General features: G+C 33.2%; 1 protein-coding gene across 1 annotated transcript in view; it reads right to left on the bottom strand.

The window, feature by feature from the left end:
* LOC123541998 (uncharacterized) overlaps positions 1-13,795 on the bottom strand; it is a 38,228-nt gene extending 24,433 nt beyond the window's left edge. The window contains exons 1-11 of the mRNA XM_045327628.2: positions 13,679-13,795; positions 12,904-13,050; positions 11,695-12,011; positions 10,747-10,902; positions 9,880-10,018; positions 7,815-7,979; positions 6,336-6,469; positions 3,105-3,275; positions 1,484-1,527; positions 1,168-1,202; positions 592-689 (exon numbers count right to left, since the gene is read on the bottom strand). Coding sequence (XP_045183563.2) covers positions 592-689; positions 1,168-1,202; positions 1,484-1,527; positions 3,105-3,275; positions 6,336-6,469; positions 7,815-7,979; positions 9,880-10,018; positions 10,747-10,902; positions 11,695-12,011; positions 12,904-13,050; positions 13,679-13,699 — 1,427 coding nt within the window. The 5' untranslated portion in view covers positions 13,700-13,795. The remainder of the gene's footprint in view (positions 1-591; positions 690-1,167; positions 1,203-1,483; positions 1,528-3,104; positions 3,276-6,335; positions 6,470-7,814; positions 7,980-9,879; positions 10,019-10,746; positions 10,903-11,694; positions 12,012-12,903; positions 13,051-13,678) is intronic.
* Between the last annotated feature and the right edge of the window lie 7,038 nt (positions 13,796-20,833).

Raw genomic sequence — 20,833 nt, 5'->3', positions numbered from 1 at the left:
GTAGCACATTTGACCCTACTGGCCTTTGTTCCTCGGTTAAGATGTGGGACATACATAGGGCTACAACTTTTCTTAAACCAAAGTGCTTGGTGAGAATCTCATAAGTTCTCCCCACTAACATGCCAAGAAAAGGTCTTGATCAGTTTGACGTCTTGAAGCAGCAATGTTCTTTGTAAACAGTTTTCTCTGATACTTCTGACTCTTCATATGAAGCATGCTCTTCATAGAGTATCTGCTTTGCATGTGTTTCTAATATACTTTAATGTACGCTCTAATTTCAGATTTCTGTTCGAATTTCATAGCTATATGCATTTTGCTTAGTGTATTATGTCTACACCTGATACAAAACTAAATATCTCCAAAACGGTACGATTGTTGTTTATATAAAACTTTGCATGATTATAAAGGAGTCATTCATATGTCATCCATGTTAAACTTCTACGAAAGCGCGAATTGTCATTACTGTTAGAATGGCTCTCGTATTATTAACTACTTCAGTAAAAATGAAATCAATGTGAGTATTTTAATCACCATAACTACGATTCCATTATTATTCGTATTCTTTAGATTTCAGTTTATTTGTTTACTTACCTAGACGAATTTACATACAGTGCTAAAACACATGTCGTTTGTACTTTGCATCTGACAAAATGATCTGGCGCAGGTATGTCCGCAAAATAAGGTTTACCCTGAAAATAAAATTTGACAAAATATAAAGTAAAACTGAACAACAGGCAATAGTCGACACAATTTTTGAAAGTTCATTGTCTGTTAAGCATAAATTTGTTTTCTGACAACACGATACCTATGTAATACATATGATCAGCAACAGGTTTGCATTGACAAGTACATATTTTACCATACCGGTAATTTATTTGAAATGCAAGTTTACAAAGTTATTGTTACCTCCCTTTGTCTAACAACCAAGATAGATTGAAAAGAGAGAAATTTCCAAACTGCACGCTGTTATAAAACTTGCCTTTTGTTTCAGGTACTTTAATATCCAAATATATCAAATGCAAATGTAAATCTAGAAATTATCAATAAAACCTTGCGATCAACTTTCAAAATTTCGGAAACCATGGGAACTATTGTGTATAATACATTTAAGTTATGGAGAAACCTGTGAACGCTTTAGATCATTAAAATTTTCATTTTTGTACATACCTTCAAAGCCTTTGCTGTGTAGTTGAACACTTCATCTGTAAATTTATACTTGAATCGTTATTTCGACATTTGTTTGACACATTCTACAAATATTACATAATAACTAAGTCTTCTAAAGTCTGGTTTTGATGTCAGTATTACTAGTGAAAATATAATATATTTGGATCATAATGTATTTATTAGGAGACAATGAAACTTATTGGTCAAACTAAAATTTAAACTAATGACTGTTATTTACCTAACATAACACACACATGAAATAAAACAATGATAACTTAAATGTAGATGCAATGTAAGAGAGAAAATTTAAAAGTACCGTGAACATGTAGTATAAAACATCTTTGCTCCGTAGATTCCACCCTGTTCCAACAAATAAGCATTCCATTTTTACGAAAACTTGGAAAGTTTGCATTAAGAAAATGATATTAAGAAATACATTTAGCGTAGTTAGATTTTGTTTTACTCGCTATAACTCTAACGCTAAGTGCATAAACATGTCTAAAATTGTTGCATGTAATCTAAAATTGGAGAAAATCATGATGGGAAATACATATTTTTAAAATATCCACTCCTTGGTCTTTAAACTTAAAGTTAAGAACACTCGGAAATATTCTCATGACAGGGTCTGAGTGGGAAGCTACATGTCCAATCTTTAGTGCTTGGTATGAAATGATAACCTATAAGAGTATTCAAGCAATAGTGTGTTGTAGAAGTATGCAATTTATGCAAACTTTGAAAAAGACTATACAAGTCTTTTAAACTCTTCATATATCACTATATAATAAGTTTAAAAATGAACTGCTTTCTAGTTTATCATCTTATAAAACTACCTGACACGTCTCTCATCTTAATAATTATAATAATAACTACTTTCTAGTTTGGATTACTTTTACGCTTAAAGAGAATTCCTATAGTTTTTTTCCTTTCATAGAAATTTTTTAAATTCACATATATGATAGGAAAATTTGTGCTGAAAACAATGAACAAATAAAAACAATAGGTCGCCAGGCTTGTTTTTGTGAAAAATTGTTCTCAACACACCCACTGTTGCTGAAACTGCTAGCGATTTTTCAACATTTTCATAATTTTCTGCTTTTTTGTAAATACCAACCAAAATATACATCAAGACAGCACAATGAGTTTTTTTCTTTTTACAGATTTTATTATATACTTATTTGATATCATAGTCATATTTGTAATACTCTATCCTTACAATAATGGGTACAAATGAAAAAAAAATATTGTTTCATATTTACTTTTGTGAACTTTTTTCAGTGAAAAATGCCCATAGTGAAGAATATTTTTTTAAATTTTGAAAAAACTCTTTCATAGAATTTTTTCCTGTTTTTCTTATGTATAGATAATTGTATTGTGAGCATAAAAATGGCTAAAAATGTATGGGTCACCAGGCTAATTTTTATGTTAAGACCGCTAGAATACAACACCTGTTCGGACGGAAAATGGCGCTAAACTGGCCAAACTGATTACATGTATGTCTGCTAGAAGTTAAAAAAAGTTTTGAAAATTCTTAATTCTTTCTATAATTGAATACTAAATAATCTGAAAGGTGATAATGTCTTATCAGTACTAAGTCAATTATATGAACAACACTGTCTTTGTACTAAAATGCGATGTGAAAACACAACCAAAAAAATAGCAAGATACCTGTCAGGCATGATACTTGTCAATACAACATAAACCAGTATCAACATTTGATTACTGATAAAACTTATCAAAAATGTTATTTCATTCAAGATTCCTCATATTTAAGACTGTCTGTAACATGTTTCAACAAATTTTGACTTCAGTTCGGTTTTCCATAGAAAGTGTCGGCTGCGCAGAAAGATGCGCATAAAAACTATCGGAATTCCCTTTAAAAGTACTCTTGAATGGATCTTGCATTTAGGAAGATTGAGTACTTTAGTGAGAATGCTTACCCTGTATTATCCGCAGCTCTCACGCATGCTATATGACTTGTGCTATCACCATTAGGTGGCTTCCAGGAAACTGTTGTATATTTTACTTGTGGACGCAGCGTGTCTTGTCGTAACGCTGACATTTTTAGGTTTTCACCATGTCTCCCGATGACCGTTAAACTATCAATTGTGCTAAAATAGGGAACAGTGAACACGACTATGAATGATGATTCACCGCGGACAACTTTAAACACAGACATAATAATGTATCTGAGATAATATAATATAAAGGCAAAGAACAACCTACTTTCTTGATATAGGTATGACAGAAGAAAACTAGAAAACTGTCAGCATTGAGTTAGCTTTCCCCCAACATATAGTTTAATCCTTTGCATTAATTGAGGCTCTGTCATAGTTTTAAATATCACTAAGGAAAGAAGACATTTATAAACAGAATAAAACCTTGAATAAAATATTAATTGAACTAAATGGAAAGACACTGACCTATTGTTAGGAAATACGCAATTACTTTTCTAAATCATGAACATATGCACTTTTAAGTACTGAGAAATGAAAAGAAGGTCATAATGCAATTGTATTGAAAATTCAAATATAGCTACAAAGATTGATAACAAAATATAAAAAATAAAACTGAATAGTTTTTTTAGTTCGTCGCAGATAGGGTACGTTCTACGGGTCTAGCGCTGAAATAATTGTGAAGATATTCCTTCTCTACAATTCATTCACGCCTTAATACAGTTACTTAAGACAGAGACGAATATCCAACAGGTAAACTCAACTTCCCAAAACCGCTACATTCCCAAAGCACACCCTGCAACACTCGGACATGCGCATGACCAGCGCACATAGACAAATACACGCACAGACAAAGAGAAAGCAAACACCCGAGGTAAATACAGCGGGACTCAGCATTGGACTGGTTAGTTTAACGGCAAAACTACCACTGGGACGCTTAAATCGGTTTATGGTTTATTAAGCCATTACTCCGGCAACTGTTACTTGAGTGATCATTTTATTTGGTTGGGGGAGGGGGGTCGATTTGCGCGGGAGGGAGTTGCGGGGTTCCAATTGCACTGTTAGTCAGAATTGATTCAGTGCTAGCCGAAATGTGATAAATTAAGATCAATATTGTCCTCTGCTTAGCAAATACGGTTTCATACAAATATTTTTAGAAATTTTCTAATTATTGCAGGGGAAATAGTTTGGTGCTTTTTAGCCGTGTCTGTTGCCCTAGCAAAAACCATATGAGCCGTGCCATGAGAAAACCAACATAGTGGGTATGCGACCAGCATGGATCCAGACCAGCCTGCGCATACGCGCAGTCTGGTCAGGCTCCATGCTGTTCGCTTTTAAAGCCTACTGGAATTGGAGAAACTATTAGCGAACAGCATGGATCCTGACCAGACTGCGCGGATGCACAGGCTGGTCTGGATCCTTGCTGGTCGCATACCCACTATGTTGCTTTTCTCATGGCACGGCTCATATTTGTTTCATCAACGGAATGAATGTACTTTGGCTTTTCGTTCTATGTCTTTCGGCAAACTATAACGTCTTTTCCTATTTTCATAATAAAATGTGAATAAATAGTCTCTACACAAAACATAGAAGAATAGTATGATATTATAGGAAACAACAGCACATGAAGATTTTTATTGAATCCTTCAAATATGATTACATTTGCAAAGCATGTTTTCAACGTGATTGTTATGTACCACTACTTAGACATTCATTTGAGTTATACGATTTATAAAACTATTTGAAATCTAAAAGGGACAAAAGTCCAACAGGAAAAACTACATTGAATTTCGAAGAACGCAGCCGCCCATATAATATTCCACAAAAAACTACTGGTATGTGTAACTACATACACGTACACAGTCACTGAGAACATTTACACATTAGTACCAAGGAATGCAATAGTATCATAGAAGAAACAAACATACATGAAGAAGGAATACAGTAAGGTATCGCTTTTGAACACTTGTGACTTTACAAGATAGTGTAAATAAAAAAAACCCCTCTCCGATGGTTCTACACATGTGACAGTAACCATACAATCTGACTAAAGTACTTGATGTTCTAAATGAAGATCTGAGAATGACCCATTCACATTCGTCTTCTGTATATTTTTGATTTCCAATTATTGCTATTTTTATTTTCGCAAATCTATTTTTATTTGAACCAATCAGACGATTTGTTCGAATGTCAAAGAGTAAGAAATGTGCAGTCAGTCCAAGGATCGAACCCGGGACCCCTCGCTTACAGAGCAAGTGCCCTACCGACTGTCTAACCGGCTATCTGAACTCTTACGACATACGATTTGTAGATATCAACAACCAAGGCTTTTTTAAGCTTGCAAAATGTTGTAAGTTAGCTTTTGATTGGCTAGCGGAAGGCTCGTCAGAACGAGGCTATCAATAGCTCGTGTTCAGATCCTAAGCGTAGCGTAATAGGATACGTACTTTAGTCATAACAATAGGAACGCATTGTAAAACACAAAATATGCTCATATAAAGATATATAAATCAAACTCACAGAACTGTAAACATATGTCCTCGATGACTTTGCTGGAGCCGAAGCACTAAAGAAAACATCACGAAGGGCAAGAAAAAAGCATGACAGGGGACAAACATCAATTCAGTGCATACAAAGAAGGACACCTAAGCTACCAGGGAGTCCCCCACCGCACATCGCACCATTAAGGAGAAAAGTGTAGTGAACCACAGTAAAAGGGTAATACACTTAACATACAGTGCGTCGCAGTATAAAATAGTCACAATCTTTCGCCATAAAATTTCTTCTTAAGAATATACTAGATTTACGTAATACGATGAACATGTTGTACCATAAAATTAATATTGATATCATGCTGAAACTTTTTAATAGTGTTAATTCAAGAAATGTGAATATTTTTGGACACTTCTGTAGCTACAGAAAGCGTCAATGTAAATAGATTATTATGAAACCGGTGCGTGTTTCTAAATACATTGAAGCCGAGGTACATATACATTTCCCGTAAACTATCATGTAAGCTGGAAACGTTTGTTCTAAATGCATTGAAAAAGCTCGAAACGGAATCAAATGTAAAACGTTAATTTGTGAACTTGATGTAACGTTTTTACGCATCATCCCAATATTATATTGAAATTTTAACAGTTTAACCAGTTCAGCACAGAGCTTTTTGCTAAAGGAAAATTGAAAATCATTAATATTCGAGTGGTATAGACTTACGTATTTTCCACAGCTTTGGCATATATTCCTATTCGCCATGTTGCCTCACGGTATAAGATGAAGTTATGATTCCCTTCTAATGTAGGTTTGACAAATTCTGGGGCAGCCAAATTTGCTAACACTTGTACGATAAACTAGAAATAAACCTTGTTCATTTCACAAAGTTTGCGGTTTGAAAATGTGTACATTTGTTTAAAATGAAGTCAAACACAAGTCTATATAAATATCTAAAATCTAGATCTAGACCTGAATGTAATAAAGTTGCCAAGATGAGTGACTCAACAGATTAAAATGAAAAATATATTCGTTATTCATTCATGGCGTAAAATTTGAGTGCAATAAAAACAGGAGATATCAAATGGTAAAATAAGCAAGTTTTGCACTAACTTAAGCCGGAATAAGGGCAACAAAAATTCCTTTTTGGGTAACTGTACCTTACAGGTACAATAGTACTAAGAGCTCATCATGCAGCACTTCAGGGCTAGTCGAAAAATGGCGGAAAGAAAAAATCCTCAAGTTTTTTCCAGTTAAAGTGCTATTTTCATATTTTATGTAAGCCAGTTCCTATTTATATTCATTGTGGACCTAAACTTGACATTTGGTAGCATTTTCAAAGAGATATTTTTTATTTATAGAACTATAAACAAACCTTATTGATATTTTTTATACCCAAATTTAGTTGTCAGTTTAAAAGATACTCCATAGCGTTGACTCTTTCTTGGATGATATATGACCACATTTTTTGGTTTATAGGTTATCTTGTATTTCTTTTTTTAAGAAGGGTCTGGCTGTATTACAGCTCTCAGAAGATTGTTAATTCAACATTACTGTACAGCCTTACAACAACATATATGAAAGTGTACAAAAATAAATGTTGTTACCATCTTAATTCCTAAATGGAATATTGTTCATAAACATGACAGCAATGAGCAGTGCGGATTACCCATTGCACAAAAGTGATATTGCCGATAAAACGTTTTCGATAAGCCACAACTAAATGACAAGATCTGCTCCAATTAACTAATGGCAAAACTGCATCTTCACCTTCTTTAAATACAGGTTACGGAATTTATACTGTTGTATATGGACAACTTTGAAATATCCAGTGTATATTCAAAGACATTATTACTCTTTCATTTTGCCTTTGGTAGTAAAATATATTTACATTGATAAACTATCAGAAGCTTAATAATATCATGATAGGGAAACGGTTTTGAAAGCCATGAAACCAGACCGTAACCCATTTCTTTAACCTCGCTATTGTTTTAAATGAAATAAGTATTGAATTGTTGGTAGACAAACAAAACGTCTGCAAAATGATTTATTTAATTTTAGCGAAAATGTGTTTTCCCAGCTAAGGAAGTGAGTTTTCTAAAGACATTTACGACTGGGGTCATTTTAAAATTGTCGTATATCGCATATACCAAACACTTTCAACAATTGAACACTACTGGATAATTAACACTTCTGGATAATTACCTGGGAAGGACTGCTGCTAAGAGAAAATATGTCGCCTGGCAAATAAGTGTCATCTCCGTATTTAATTTTCTCTCTGGTATAATCTCTGAGCGCGAGCGGAACTGCAATCCACGAGTCATCAGTATAATTACTAGATACTGATGCGTTGATGTATATCGTGCAATTCTGTAGTAAATTAATAATATTCTGTAGCCTTGACTTACCATTGTTGGTTTCTTGTGCATTTATCTATACTTGAAATATGTGAATATGAACTTATTTTGATACTTTACTTACTTATGCATCCAAAAAATACAAATGATTGAAAATCAACAATCTGTTTAATAACATGATCTCCATTAACAGTATGGCTAAATGTTGTCACCAGAATCAGTTAACTCCCAGTTCATAAGGTTAGGTGATATTGAAATGCTTAAGTATGCCCAAAAATTAAGCTGTCATTAAAGCTAATCATTGCACAGGCAGTAGAAATCACTGAGGCAGAACAACCCTCTCCGAACTTTGCATGAAGCAGCAACGATGGTTACATCCTTTGTAGTTATTTAGTTTTCAAAAGAAAATATTCCGAAATCCAAAGACATTACTGGGATGAAAAATTATGTCAAGCATGTTAAAACTCTTTTATTTGTCATAGCTACAATTAAGTCAAGAATTAAATTTAGATTGAAAAAATATACAAAACTAAAAGTTTTATGTTCATGTTTTCAGTAGTTTTTAATATGACGGTGGTTTATATTTACGTTCAGTGTTAAAATGTGGGATTTACATTTTATCATTTTCACTGTTGCAGAGTTACACCTATACGCAAAAGAATATGAATCATAAATAACTGTAAATCCCTTTCAAAATATACACTATCAAAGATATAGAGTATAAATGCCTACAAAAACACAAACATGCGTTCTACCGCATTCCAATGTAAACGAAATCTATAAATCTGAAAGAATTGTTTAACAATTTTATGACGTAATGATTTGGCGTAATACTGTGACAATGGCCAATGCGTGTGACATTGCGCAGGTATAACTGATATACCTTGATAACCGTTTAAACAACACAACATAAAGAGAATCTTTTGTTGTTGTTTTGCAAGATCGAAAATTGAAATTTACTCTTGTGGCTGTGCCACTCGTACAAATATTGCATTTACTGTTAACTTGGTGAAAGACATACCGATCTTACTCATAAACAAATAATCTCTATGTCATTAAGTGTGGAATGCCAGATGATTAACCTTTAAGGGACAACTTTTTTATCTTAAACTTTTATAATAAATTTTTAAATTGAAATGTGCGAAACTCCGATCCAGTATATTAAAGAAATCTAAAGTAAATTGCGCAATTCCCTTTGTGACAATTAACCCCTGTCACTTTTGAAAAGTAAGATCATTTTAGATCAGATTGGCGGATATGGAAAGCTGCAGTTGTCGTATGTCGGGAAATGTCATGTTATTATGTCAGAGTGTCAAGACAGTGTCATTAATGTATTATGTAAACACTATGTTATCATGTCAAAGTGTGGTGTTAACTTACAAAAAAGTGTCTTAATATGTTAACTGGTCATGTTATCTTCTCTATGTGTGATGTTAACTTTTCAAACAGTGTCTTATTATGTTAAGGCTTAGCATTACGTTTTGAGAAAGAGTTATTTAACATGAAAATTGAACAGCATGTAAAACATGTATATTACTTTACGAAACAAGTGTCAGTATATTGATATAAACATTGAATTCCGGAAAAGGGCTGCCTAAAGGAACCCCACTTCCGGACAGTCAAACGCCTTTAAAAACTCACAAATTTAAAAGAAATGTTACACATGTTCGTTTTGATGCATTTGCAATAGCGTGCGAGTGGTGAAATTTCACATAACAAGGTGGAACACAGTTTTCAGCAATTGTTTATCTTTATTTCTTTACAAATGGCATTCATTTTCGAAGGGAGCCAACGTTTTCTCGACGGATACTTAAAAAATTGTCTCCCATTAACATGCCATGGACTAGGGAAATAAATGTAGTCACCTCTACGTTGGAGCCTGAATGAAAAAAAAAACATTAAAAATGACTTACTTTGTGTATATGAACGTTCGGTGGAGGGTGTGTAGAAATAATACCTCCCTCGACATAATATTCGTTTTCGCATTGTACTAAATCTTCGTCAGGATCTATAACAGGTATTCGTATTTCCGTTACTTTTTCTAGCTTTACCCTGAAAAAGAGAATCAGTTACATTACATTTTAGAAAAATATATTTCAGACAATGATTTTTCGTTGGATAAAATGCAAGAGAATTATACCACGAGGGCACAAACACCGGTGATGTAATAATACGCATTTGAACGACAATGGTTTTACCTAAGAGAAAATCATTGCTTGTAGTATATTATTTCGATTCTAACTCGAAATCAAAGATAATGATTTGCATACTTGATGCTGTCCACGAAATATTGCCTGCTTTGTGTCGTATTCATTTTAGCGCATTGCTATGCCGTTTGGCGTTAAAAAGTAATAAGTTTCGACTCTTCTTGCTCACAGAAAAACAAAACGGCCGTGAAGAATGTATTCTACATGCTGACAAATCTTCCCAAATTGATATTATAAAGACAAAAATGTTTTTCATATTTTCTAAATCAGTGTAACTTAAATCATTCCATGTATGTTGCAGATTTATGCAAAGCATTATTTCATAGCCGATAACTTATATCGCTTCAAAGATGTATCATCCTGTCAATGTTTTGGCTTAACTATCATTTGTGTTAGACTTCTACCCTTTGAATATCCGAAAAATTAAAGTTATGATACATAAAAGGATTTTTGCAAAACAAACTCACATGTAATATCAAAGCTTTGTGAAAAAGGCCAATGCGTTTTTGATTTCTAAGACGCTAACTGAAACAAAGAATATACGCACCCTCTCTGTTTCTTGCTTGTACAAACCTGTAGTATGGTTTAATTATTGTCTGTGGGCTTCTGTTTGGCTTTCCAGTATCACTTCGTAGCTTTGTTGAAACTCTCACCTGCATATGCCATTTAACACTTCCACCATATAGTTGCGCTGGCAAAGTTAAGTGCCTCCACGAAAGTCCGTCAAAACTAAACGAAATGGAATTTACTAATGTAATAATACATTAAAAAACTAGGATTTGATTGCAATAATTTCTTTTACAAAAATATCACTTTTTGGAATAGAAATAGTAGTAGCACGTAAACTTGAGCATAATGCACTTACATGAAGTCTTTTCGTGGATACAAATACTTACCTTCTTGTTTGGTTTAACGTCACACCGACACAACTATAGAAGTATTGTAACTTTTATTCGGGAATAATTTCAGGCACGGGCAGGTACCTAGGTAGAACCAAAAACCTTCCGTAAGCAAACTGGATGGCCTCCTAACATGAGTGAATTTTACACTCCATGCGAGGTTTCGAACCAGTAACAGTGAAGGGCAAGTGATTGGAAGTCAGCGCCCCGCATGCAAAGGCTGCTATCGCTTGAAGTGTAGATGTTTTTCTATGAAATTAAATCAATTACATGCCACTGTGTAGTAATTATACCAACCTTAGAAACAATTCAGAATATTGCTAGGGACATGTGTTCTTGGGACATGTACCTTTCGCCTTAAGTTTATTTTTAAGTCGTAACACACATGCAGACATGAGTCAGTGGTCTAGTACTTTTAGTCATGAATCCTTATAAATAAAATCAGACTTTGTTTTTATAAATATATGTGCCGGACTTTCATTCTGGAAAGTTAATGTAACCATTGTTTTCAACGACCCCGTGCATCTCAGCAAGTATGTATGAAATTGTCATTTTTTTAGCACATATAACTTGAACTGAATGATAAACACGATTTCATAAGCTTTAAGTTAATAATTATTACTTGATATCAAATTTCTCCGTCTTATTAGATAAAATGAATTCAAAATGCAGAAGCTCTTGTTCCCATTTTCCCTGCTCGCTAACATCTATCACTGTTTCATTGTAAGTTCTATGTACAACCGCACTCATGTCCTGAGTTATAGTCCTGTCGGTTTTTCTATCAAAATAATCGGAAGTAAAGTTTCCGAAACGATATGGGTCGGATTCTGTTATCAGTGATCTAGTTGAGAGGGTAGATCTACCAATGTCACTACTACTGCAGCCTGGACCGCATGGACCTGTACCAAGCACCCATCCACTTATCAGGTCGACTGTCACCTGTATCAATGAAAACTTGAATGCTTTACTTAACCGAATTTCATAGAATTTTTAATGAGTCTAGTTTCAATGTTCTCCTGAGATGTGTGTTTGCCTCTTAATTTAAATGCCACTTTCTCAATTAAACATAGAATTCACAGTGCGTGACAGTTATTGCACTTTATTTCAAACTTATTTTACTTGGAGGGTTATACTTAAGAACATGTTACAACAGGGGGAAAAAACGTGACCTATAGTTTAAACAAATCTCCTAGCCCGTAACTTTAAAATGCGTTTTTACTTAATATATTGAATATGGAATAAAATATCTAATGAGAATTTATAGTAAAGAATAAAAAGCAAATCTCTTTCAGATGTGTTTTTTTCGTAATCCAGGTTCGATCCCAGGCATGTCTATTTCTCTTGATTTAAGAAAGAATTTATAGCAAAAGAGTGCTTTAATAATACTTATTTATGCACGATGGACGGTTATACGTCGGGCGTAATAAATATAAATAGTGTAAAAATACGGATTTGGTATAAATTATTTCGATTCTAATATGCCCTTAATCTAAAACAGTAGATAAAATATAGTAACGCTCTTTCTTGGTCGCAACAAAAACTTTGACGTCACCGCACGTAAACGTGACGTCATTCTAGCGTAAGAGTGTTTTAACACAGAAAAGTATATTAGAATTGGCATTTTACACAGTTTAGAAATAAATACCCATGTTCTTAATGTTCCTAATATGACCAACTTTCAATTTTAAAGAAAGATAATTTCTAGCTAAAATCTGGGGGTCAGTGCCTTTAAAAAGAATGATATGTACAGTTTATTTATTATCTAAATATTTCAGAAATATCCTGGCTTTATACGCAGAGAATGTTGCCGTTTTAAGTACAAACATGTTACCGTATAATTGCCATCAGAATTTTGTTCCATAGAGTAACCTATTGACCCTCCGTAAAACTGTCGATCATCAGCTAACGTATGTCCATATAGCAAAACTATCACAGCCAGGGCCACAACTAACATTTTAGATGTTGACGCAAGCATCGCCTAAAAGGAAAACGAGATTTAATAGCAAATAAATGATACATTCAAAACCTATATCAACTTTATAGCAACCTCTTAAGCTCATATATCAAGTTCTGAATACTAGGAGGTCTACGTAATGTTATTTTAAATTCTGAAATCAGGACATTATGAAAAAGACCTTGGGCTCTCTAACAGTCATTTGATAGTGAATTTCAGTATCAAAATTCAAGTTAAGTAAATATCAGTTACTCACGAAAATTTTATACACGTCACTCTTATGGCTGAAATATTCCAAAGCGATTGATTTATTTGCGTTTTATGCATGTTTCTCTTGATATTTACCTCTCGTATTTCCTCCTCTGAAACCACTCTTAAACTTTGAAAAAGTGGCAGAAGTAACTGCGTATTACAGATGTTTGCTTGAAGAACTTACAGAGTCGAAATACTAATTTTCGCCATTTTCGGGTGTCAATAATTGCGATAAATGTACATTACATTACATTTATGCGTTCTCAGTAATTCTTTCTTTTTTAAAATGTAATTAATTGTAGGTACGTAAATATATCATGTCTTTTAGAAATAAATAAATGCTTTAACAAAATGGCCCTGTTTTAAACAAAATTGAATATAACAAATAATAAGAACTTACCCTTGAAATGTGTTTCAACATCTTATATAACAAAATTTAGGAAACATATTCTAATGTTTTCAAATTGCAGGCTTTCAACTTAACAGTATCCAAATTTAAACTGTCGGAAATATTAATGCCTCTACCGAGGTAAAAAAATATATGTCGAGAATTAAGGATATTGGCTATTGGCTTTAAATGTTTCCGTTGTTGCAATAAATTTCAAAAATATTTTGAGCCGATAGCTCAATAGATTATCATCAATCATTGATTTCTGAAAAGTTAAAGCCACATTGACACAAAGGTAGTATGTCTAGTTTTAAGTTTTTCCTTAAAAAGGTGGTGAAATAAGTGTTCATGTCCCACTCTTGGCTTTATTTCAGATATGGGTATGTACCTGGGTAGAACCACTCACCTTCCATAGGCCAGTTAGATTGCTTTATAAAGACAGATTTCACTAAATATGTTATTGTCTACATAAAATACAGAAACTTGTATTTGTCTATGAAATATGTTTCTGACATGTGTTCTGAAAGTAGCTAATATCAAATGTAAAGCTACTAGTTACCAAAAACATTAATTATCAAACGAATTGAAATCAAGTTTATTTTTTAAAAATTAATTTAGAATGCTGGTAAAATTTTCTGCTCTCCTGTCAAAATATTTTTACAGAGATACTTTGCAGATCCTTTTTGTCAATAAATATACATAACTTGAATGCCGTTTGACAAGATTCAATTCACTAATTTTCAGAGGAAATTTAATAAACCACAACCAAAATTAAACAGTAAACGTGCCGTTAAAACATACACTTGAAGAAAAAAAACCCAATGATTCAAGAAGTTTTGATGAAGACTTTAAACAACAATTTAGCCTTATTTTGAATTTAGGTTAAATAATTTGTGATAGTGTAAACCTCATTTTTATTTTGAAAATCAATAAAGATAAGCATGTGAACAGATAAAAACTGTCAATTCAAAAGATAGTAGTAATGATAAGCCAATGCTCAATAAATTAGCAGGAGACAGTTTCAAAATAAGCTTATCTAGAGCTTCCTGTTCAATATCGTTAATGCTGATACTTATTACTATTGTATAATGATAAATGAAATATGGCAATTGAAATTGTTTAGGCCAATAAATTTGCAAATTTAAGGTATGACTTTTACGACTTAACTTTATGATGGTTTCAATAAAGGCAATTGTAAGCCTCTATTGCAGGCAGCTGAAGTAAGTTCATATTGTTAGAAAAGATTAGTCTTTTGGAAATACCGAAATTTACTTACCAAGTGCAAAGGAGGTATTCTAATGTAGGTTAGACCTTTTTTTAACTATTCGTGAGCGAAAAATGAAGCTTATACTGCGTAAGACAAACGTAACGGGACTTACATGAGTGTGTTGTTAATTTACTAATTCTTTTTTATTAAATTCAAGGTAAAACTGATATGATTATGCAAAATAACACAATTACATGAGCAATTTCAGGGAATTTCAAAGCGTTTCAACCAGTTTTTGTAAGACCGTCGTAGTTACCACTTTAGTGAGTTAGTTTTGTTAGTTCAGTTTTCACAATTGTGGTCAATCGCATATTTCAAATAACGTAATAACGTAACATGATTCAACAAAATTAATATATTTACTGTCCAGTTAGCATTTTGTTTTGTTTTCTGATGTCACGTCAAACAAAATTTTGCACTGATGAACTCTGAAGGGGATATCCAAAAAAATTCTATGTGAAGTCTAGTCTAAATTGCCTAGTGGTTTCGAAGAATATTTCAATCGGAGGTAAAAGACGAATGGAGGCATATATTGATGAAGGAAAAGCACATTTTTTGCAAACATGAGGCTTGTTTATGAGTATTGTTGGAATAACCTTTACATGAATGATTGAAGTACCTATGGTGAATGCTCAATGAACGATTTAGTTGGACCCATTTTAGTCTGTTCAAAATTGCATCCCCATCCAATAACACTGCATCAATTATGGACGCATGTATTGATGCGACACTTGTAGACAGATTCGCAAGTGTTGGCAGTAGTTCTAGAATTGTTTCTGACCGCAAATTGCCCAACGTGGAGAGAACCGCAAATTAATTTTAATTGGTCAGTAACTGGGCAAAATATAGAAAATTAACGAAACATGTCAGGATTCTTTTCTAAAAGGATGACAGCGTCTCAGATGTCAACGAGTAACTTTCTTGAACAGTTTAGTGAAGTCAAATGTAAAACAAATCATGGTGTCTACTGATTCAGAGAGTCTGAACGTATAGTGTACAGTCCATCTTCTATTGTTTAGCAGGTCACAAATAGGCTTCCATGCGGCTGGTTTTATTTATATAATCCACTAAGTGTGATCAAAACCTTATTCTCATCATATATCATTGGCCTATTCCGCTTTATTTGTTTTGCAATTTCATATAGAGACTGTTCGGATGCCGTAACTGGTGTCTTGTGAAGACTGTGGCGGTGGGCAATAGCCTTGTTAATGTAAAATGAGTGATATAACTCCTCTTTAAAGTCTGCATTTTGCAGGATATTGCAATTGATGTTTGGCAGTTTCTGGGCATATAAGACAAAGCCCTATTTTAATATCCTACTTATCTTGCTGACATGGTTATTCATTACTAGAAGTCAGGCATTATACAGATGTTAATTTTTCCCATTGTAAATGTCATATTGCAACACTATATGGCTTACCAATAAATCTATAATATCTTTTGGACGCATAAAGTACAACCAAGCAAAATAATAGCAGACTCGGTTTGACTGACTCTGTTCATGAAAGGTAATGAATAGTGCAACTCCCATCACGCCACCTAGTATTCGCTTTAGCGAAATCCTGTAGATATTTAATGGATTCCATTATCCTAATATTGAATGGATTCTATGATCCTAAAGAACCATAAAATATAACAACACTGAATCCACAACAAAAAAACTAGCCATATTATTACTATTGTTTTATGCTGAAAGAAAATGTAAACAGCTCTAGGCTTTTGTACGGTGGTATGTTTAGGACATGCATTTATTTTTTTTAAGATTGAATTATCTCGTGCGCACTACATCTAATCACGAATGCTCAACATCTTATCTCCTGCGCTTGACATCTTATTTCGTGTACACAACATCTTATCTCGTGCGCACGACATCTTTTCTCGATCGATCGCCATCTTACCTCGTGCGCACAACATCTTATCTCGTGCACATACAGATCAGCTCACGCGGAAAACCCATTCTACTCGATCCTCGGAGGATGGCCAAAACGAGTACCAAGGCTCCGACTCGAAGTTTCTTCGAGTCAGCCATTTTCCATCAAGGAATTTCGCTATCTGACTCCGAGGATTTATGCGTAGTCACTCGAAGGAAATCCTCGAAGTGACTCGAGATGAAATCCAATTAGCGGAATACACACCTATATTGGTTTCGTTTGTTTCCGAGTCACTTGACGGAATTCCTTCATGTGACTCCGAGACGGATAATTAATTACCTATACAAATTTAAATGGGCCTTCGAGTAACTTCGAGGACAGATTTCAAATTACTCGGAGCAGGGTGATTATATTTTACATAGTGATAAGCGAAATAACACAGAATTTGTAAATAAAAATAATACTGAAGTATTTTGAATATCATTCTAAACAATTTACTTTAAGAGGGTGTTATTTTAACGTTTATCTATCTATAAATTATTCTTAATTTAGTGCATAAATTATTACACGACTTTTTTCCTAAATTTAATTTGCAATGTCAGAAATTTTTTAAATATCAAAATTTAACAAATCACTTGCCTTTAACGGCGGTGATTTGAAAGTTTGTTTAATTTCGTATGATTAATAATTTAGTTTTTTATACACAAATATACTCCTTAATCTAATTCGCATGGTCAGAAACTATTTCAATATAAAAATTCACAACAGTTTCATACATTCAATTAAAAGAACAAGCTAATTATACAAAAACAATCCGTCCAAGTAAGGAAATACTGCCTCGAAGTTTCGTCAAATCATCTCGCGGCACTCGAAATTACCGATTTATTGTTTATTACAGACTCGGAGTCGCGCGGAGTGGCCATAAAATACCGGAAATCATTATAGTGTTACCTGTATAATTTCGACTCGGAGTTCCGTCAAGTAATTTCTCGGAGTGACTCGACGAAATTCCACTAAAGTAATAAAACTATAACAGTCGGTACTCCGAGTCAGAATTAGGCAGTACTCGGAGGAATTCCTCGCTATGCAAGATTTTTCCTTCGAGGAAAAGCGGAAAGTGGGTTTTCCGCGTGAGCTGATCTGTATCCTAAACATACCACCGTACTATTGTATAGTAATTTCAGTAATACAACAATACATATCAGCAGGTGGGTAAGTTGTTTACAAATGAATGGGTAGTAAGTACAAAAATTGGGTGCTTATACACAGAAAAATAAATTGACATTAGCACAAATTTAGTACTTGATAGTTCTCATATGTATTGTGTTGTGCAAAATAATTGCTTTTGAAATTAAAATTTGTAGTTCACAATTTTTATATACACTGTACCTTTTATTCACATCTAGACTAAAAATTGTATTTTTGTACTTTTATTGCTAGTAAATTATCTCAACTATACATATGTGTCTGTGCTGCAAAGTTCTTTTTTTACTTTTGGTCTCAGTTACGAAAAAAACAAACAATTAAAATCAATATTAAAACAGTTTTTCATTTTACTTTATGCACTATACACTGCATTGCATTATTGACCTTACAAGTACCTGTTATTTACCTATCCGAGCCGATTTGTCTCACAATTCATGATTGTCACAAGCATTTATTTTGTTCATATTATTGAACTTCCGGTATTAATGGTGACAATGGTTGCGTAAATTTTCAAGAGAGGGAAAATTCTGGATAATATACTATTGTGAGTGGAAAATGATTCCATAATTAACATAAAACACTTTATTATGTGCGGAGTTTTATTTATCGTTTTGATGTGAAAATTTCGAGAAACAATTTTCTTTGTAAGATTTTCTTTGTTATGCGAGCGCGCCAACGAGAAAAACAGTTACGCTTTTACTTAAAATAAGTTGGTAAAATAATATTTGGCTAATTTGAATGGTTTTGAAATCAATTTCTGAACTTTGTCCTTTGACATTTCATGTACCGTTTTAACTTATAGGCTGCATTTAAAGAAAGGGTGGGTGGGGGCAATTTCATGTATAATTTTTGCTCTGTAAACAAAAGAGACCAGCTTTTATACATCACTATTTAGTATCAAAGAATACAAGTAACATAGGATAAGATAATGTGTATTTTCAGTCCGGGCAAGATGTATAACATGGATTGTATACTTTAGAAAAGACAATCAAGTGTCAGTAGTGAATCTATAGATTCATAGTGCAGGCCATCTTGGAATATAATGGCCTTAATACTTTTTGTCTTGATTATATAAGGGTTTATATATTTTATATGATTGTTCAAAGTAACACCCTTTTACATGATGTAATCAATTGTTTCGCCATTTTTAAATAAAAGATGAGTTTTGGCGGCCATCTTGGATTTTGCTGGCCACATTGATTTTTCAATATAAGCCGCAAATGTATTCAAAGCGTAGTCTGTATTCCACTATTATTCCAAAGCTTTTTTTACAGGATACATACACTTGTTTTGCTATTCTCTTAGTATACTGAATTATGGCGGCCGTTTTGGATTTTGGGCAGCCATGTTGGATTTCCACAAGCCGCTTCCCAGTCTTAAATGAAGCGTATAATATTTATCCTCTACTATGCCAAGTTTCATGCTTTTCACAGAAGGCGCTTAATATGTTCCTTTTATGCACGGATTTCTTGGACTATTACCATTTATGCAGTTTCTCGGCAGAGCGTCCGGAGCAGGATTTTTTATTCCACAACTACAATCAGTCAAAGGTTCTCATGGTATAACAATCAAGCAGCACTACCTGGCTAGTCAGATAATTGCGAAAAGAAAGAATAATAAACATTTTCCCAGCTAAAGTGGCACTTTTATGTTATCCAGTTTCTAGTTTTATTTCATTGTCAGTTTGTTTTGAATTGCAAAGATATATTTTAATTCATGGAAATGTATACTAAACCTTATTTCACATGTGTTCATACCCACATTTCAGTCGTCAGTTTAGTCAGTCTAGGAAATTTTTTCATGTGTTGATCTGACAGACAAAAATATGTCTTAAAATATATACGATCGCTACTTTTCTTGGTGTTGTTATCGTTTCGAAATCATTTATGAATATAAGCTCTCAGAGTATTGTTAATTTCATGTAGAACATATAGTAAATATATTTACTACTGGCCTAGCTTATAATTTAGTGATAGCAATTCATAATGTGACGTAACTAATTTGTCCAGTGATTTTACAATGCATATTCGCTCCTAGTTTTAAACTGCATTTCTTTTCGAACAATTCAGAGGGCATGTAGGCATTTGTGAGCAGAAACATTTTCTATAATTGTATCTATGGTCCATTAGCAAATATTCTCCTGGTCCAAGTTAAATTCGAATTGTGAAACTATTGAATAAGCATAAGGTTTAGTAATGTTGTTTCACTTATTAAATCAACTACACGTGTACGTGTTTGTAACCTTTCAGGGACTGAGATACAACGATATTTATTTTGTTGAAATACCTGTATATTTCCTGAAAAAAATGTTACCATTGAATCAATTAAAGCCATTTTTATCATTTCTGTTGCAGCTGTCATCAATGTGACAGCGGATCTGTTTAGCCTACAAACTGTGGTGTAATCTATTAGAATAGAACCAATGCTTGAAAACAATAATAACAGTTATCATAAAGGAATATATTGATAATAGAAATAATATTAATGACGGTTATGGTGATGATGGTTATGATGATGATAATGATGATAGTGGGAAAGTGGTGATGATGAAAATAATATTATACAAAGATAGTTATATTATATACTAACATACTTGTAGTAAATATAATAATGAAATGTAGATACTTATTTCTGTTTAATGAAAATACAAGATTCAGTGAAATGCAAAACAATTTAGCATAAAATTATTCGATAGTAAAAATAGGGCCATAGGAAATAATACGCAATTAAATCTCTCCAAACTACAAATCAAGGAACAAATAGGTTAACGCAATATCTTTTATTTTATAACAAACCTATCCGATATAGTCATTAACATGATTA

This window comes from Mercenaria mercenaria, chromosome 1, assembly GCF_021730395.1.
Source record: "Mercenaria mercenaria strain notata chromosome 1, MADL_Memer_1, whole genome shotgun sequence".
Taxonomy (NCBI): domain Eukaryota; kingdom Metazoa; phylum Mollusca; class Bivalvia; order Venerida; family Veneridae; genus Mercenaria; species Mercenaria mercenaria.
The sequence above is the reverse complement of the archived record's forward strand: the minus strand, read 5'-3'. Positions and strand labels throughout refer to the sequence as shown.